The 4,024-nt window shown below is 39.4% G+C and overlaps 1 protein-coding gene across 1 annotated transcript; it reads left to right on the top strand.

Annotated features, from left to right (window-relative positions):
* Positions 1 to 321: 321 nt before the first annotated feature.
* On the top strand, positions 322 to 2,619 carry LOC149210023 (uncharacterized). The gene is made up of 4 exons (XM_089398841.1): positions 322 to 707; positions 834 to 1,202; positions 1,320 to 1,557; positions 1,693 to 2,619. Exons 1-4 carry the CDS (start codon positions 322 to 324, stop codon positions 2,617 to 2,619), a joined length of 1,920 nt encoding a protein of 639 aa, XP_089254967.1.
* Positions 2,620 to 4,024: the final 1,405 nt, after the last annotated feature.

Here is a 4,024-nt window from a genome sequence, read left to right on the forward strand (position 1 = left end):
GGCAGATTGAGCAAGGTAATCTCGGAGCATAAACAAATTAAGTGATAAGTATTCAGCAGAGGAATGAGGATAAACATTAAAAGTATTAGAGCTGAGGAGGAAATGGAAAATCGGCAGGGGAGGGGAGAGATCCCCTCCTATAAAAATGTTGTAGCAGGTGAAACCAGTGCAAGCGGAACGCAGCGTAATCTGAAGGAGAATAACGCACCAGTGATGGGTAACCTATGGCAAAAGAGGATGGGTGGGAAATGTCTTCCAAGGGCACAAAAACAACCTAGATATGTCATACCCAACAACAAACTTGAGGAATATAATTGATACATGAAGGACCATGCACTGATATGCAAGTTTGTAGGGTATTTTCCAACTGAGAAAGAACTATATAGGTGGATTTATCAAAGGTGGAGACCAAAAGGACATATAGATCTGAAACTGGGAGCAAAAGGGTTTTTTACAGCCATCTTCGCGAATCTGGAGGACAAAGAAAGGGTTTTTGAGGAAGGACCGTATTTTATGAATAATGCGGGTCTGTTTATGAAATACTGGGAAGAAAGATATAACCCTGAAAAAGAAAGAATGTTGGCTGCCCCAATCTGGGTTAGATTGTTTGGTTTACCAGTGGAATTTTGGGATCCTGAAATACTAGAGGGGATTGGGAAAACAATCGGGGGCTTTGTCAAAATAGCAGAGGCAACAAAGCGAGGCAAGTATACATCATATGCAAGGCTCTGTGTATATATGAATATAGCAGAGCCCCTTCCAGAATATATTGAGCTAGAATATCATGATGAAATCTGGCAACAGCCAATAGACTATGAACATATTCCGTTCAGGTGCCGAAAGTGCCATGAATACGGCCATCTATATAGACAATGTCCGCTGAATAAGGAGGAAAGGTTTGATAGAAATCAAGAAGAACAACAAAGAGAACCAGAAAAAACGGAGGAGGCAGATAGGGATTTTCAACAGGTTATAAGAAGGAAGAAACAAGGCAAAGATGGCTCCAAAACTCAGACACAAGAAAAGCCCCTTAATACAGCGAGTCAAAACAAGTTTCAAATCCTCCAAGAAGAAAACGAGGATTATGAAGTGAACCTGGAGGAAGAAGAAGATCTTGGAAATACGCCAATGGAAATAGTTAAAGAAATAAAAGGAAAAGAAACAGATACGGGGAAAGTAGCTGAAGAAGGGGCTGTGGGAAAGTCAGAAGCAGTAACAAACCAAACCCAGATGGAAGTGGAAAGCCAGAAGGAAAATGAGGTGGAGGAGGAAAAAATCATGAAACAATTAATTCAGGAATGGAAAAACCTGGATAACAGATTCATACCAGAGAGACAGAAACAACTGTACAAAGAAGCATTTCAAAAGTACAAGGAAAAAAAAGGGGAGAACATGGATAAACAGATAACCATAGCAAGTGAACAGGAGAATAGTCAGATGGGAATGGACGGCTCTGGCAAAAACAGCAGGAAAAGAGGACGGAAAACGTTGAGTGAAGCCATTCAGACTGTTGGAGAAACGCTGATAAATTCAGGTAAAGTGATACCTCTGTCAGAGGTATTCTTCCCCCCCTCTCAAAAGTTTTAAATGATTATCATCAGCTGGAATATTAGGGGTCTGAATAGTAAAGGAAAACAGAGGTACATGAAAGAGAAATTGAAAAAGGATAAACCGAGTATTATGATTCTTCAGGAAACGAAAATTACAGTGCAACAGTTGGAAGAAATAATAAAAAAAAATAAGCTTCAATACGAAGTTATGGGGCAAGATGCTATTGGATCTGAAGGAGGAATTGCAATTTTGTGGAACCCAAACGACATAATCCTAGAAGGTTGGATCAGTATGACCAGAATCCTTACAGGCATTGGTAGAATAGTAGGAATGAAAGAAAAGGTAGTTATTTCAGGGGTTTACAGCCCACATACCCCAGGAGAAAAAGAAAGCTTTATAAAAAACATGAAAGTAATTCGTAGAATTTATCCAGAGTCTGCATGGATTATAGGAGGCGATTTTAACTTAATCCGATCCCTAGAGGAGAAAAAGGGAGGGATAAGAAAATCGGATCAATACATGGAAATGTTGAATGATATGATAGATGACTTAAGACTTGTAGACATTCAAACTATCAATGGAATCTGCACCTGGAACAATAGGAGGGGGGGCGAGAATCAGATAGCACCGGGACTTGATCGCTTCCTAGTATCAGAAACTATTATGAACAAGGACGTTTTCGTTGAAGCTAAGATCATGCCATCTCTTGGATCTGACCATTGGCCTATCAGACTGGAGAAGGATATTAAAAGGAATCTTGGAAGGAGACCCTTCAGATTTGAAACCTTTTGGTTAAGGGACCCGGGATTCATAAAAAAAATGGAAGAATGGTGGACGCAAAGTACAGTTCAGGGTAAAGGAAAGATGCATAAATTCCAACTGAAACTTAAAGAGTTGAAAGGGAGAATCAAGAAATGGAATAAGGAGGAATTTGCTAACATTATGGAGGACAAACAAAAACTAGAGGGAGAAATGGAATCACTGCAACAAAAGATAATAACAGAAGGCAGGACAGAGGAGAGCATTAGAGAAGAAGTGATAATTCTTGGAAAACTAGAGGAAAGGTGAAAGCAAGAAGAAATTTTATGGAGGCAGAAGTCAAGAATAAAATGGTTAAGGGAAGGGGAAAGGAACACAAAATTCTTCCATCAGTCAATGATTCAACACAGACAAAGAAACAGGATATTATCCATCAAAGACCAGAATGGCGAAAGAGTAGTTGAGCAAGAAGGAATCGAGCAAGTGTTGGTGGAACATCACAAAGATATCCTAGCTGAGCCTCTAGTGGACAGATCGGAAGCAATAAAGGAAATATGCTCAGCCATTCCACGATTAGTTACAGAAGACCAAAATAACGCTCTGATGAGAGCTGCCAACTTAGAGGAGATAGAAGAAATAGTAAAATCCATGAAAAAAGGTACAGCTCCAGGTCCAGATGGTTTCACGATCAAATTCTACCAAGCGGGATGGCATTTTCTGGGAAGAGAAATCCTAGAATTGATAGAAGAATCTCGGATGAACCAGAAGGTATGGCCTGCCATTAACTCTACCTTCTATGCTTTGATTCCTAAGAATGATAATTTAGAAGATGCCAAGGGTTTTAGACCCATAGCATTTTGTAATGTTATTTACAAGATAATAACAACCTTGATCGCCAAAAGATTGAAACCCCTGTTGGACAAGCTAATATCTACTGAACAAACGGTTTTTGTAGAAGGTAGACAAATCCTAGATGGTCTAGTAGTAACCCAAGAGGTTATCCATTCATTAAAAATGAAAAAACAAAAAGGCATGATGATTTAATTAGATCTGTCGAAAGCATATGATAGACTGAATTGAAAATACTTGGAAGAAGTCCTGGAAAGTTTTGGCTTCAGTAAGAGATGGGTAAAATGGATTCATAGTCTAATTACAACTCCGTACTTCTCCATACTTGTTAATGGAACCCCCTCAGAAACTTTTAATGTGTCTAGAGGAATTAGACAGGGAGACCCATTATCTCCGTTTCTTTTCATATTGGCAGCAGAGGGCCTTGGTAGATATATTAAAAAAGAACGAGCAGCGAACAAAATCAAGGGCTTGAAGCTATGGGGTAATGATCTGCCCTTAACCCATCAGCAATTCGTTGACGATATTATGTTATTTGGGGAACCAATTGTAAAAGAAGTGAGACAGTTGAAGAGGATTTTGGACTTATTCGCTGAAGCCTCCGGACTGGAAATTAAGAGAGACAAATCCTGTGTATTTATATTTAACACTATGGAACAGATTAAAACTCATGTTACAAGACTGATGGGCTTTAAATGAGGAGAGCTGCCTACGAAATACCTGGGGAATTTACTGGACTTCACATCCAAAAAATTGAAAAATTGGCAAGGAGTTTTGGACAAATTGAGAAACAGAGTAGCGAACTGGGCTTTTAGAACTTTAAACATGGCAAGAAGGGTAGTGCTGGCGAAATCAGTCCTCCAAG

This window comes from Pinus tabuliformis, chromosome 1_2, assembly GCF_031772625.1.
Source record: "Pinus tabuliformis cultivar Carrire ecotype Pingquan chromosome 1_2, CPIR1, whole genome shotgun sequence".
Classification (NCBI taxonomy): domain Eukaryota; kingdom Viridiplantae; phylum Streptophyta; class Pinopsida; order Pinales; family Pinaceae; genus Pinus; species Pinus tabuliformis.

Coding starts and splice junctions, on each gene's coding strand:
- LOC149210023 (XM_089398841.1), top strand. CDS start 322: ATGAAGGACCATGCACTGATATGCAAGTTTGTAGGGTATTTTCCAACT. Junction 1,203..1,319: donor GAAGAAGGGGCTGTGGGAAA/GTCAGAAGCAGT, acceptor CCTGGATAACAG/ATTCATACCAGAGAGACAGA. Junction 1,558..1,692: donor AAGTGATACCTCTGTCAGAG/GTATTCTTCCCC, acceptor ATGATTCTTCAG/GAAACGAAAATTACAGTGCA.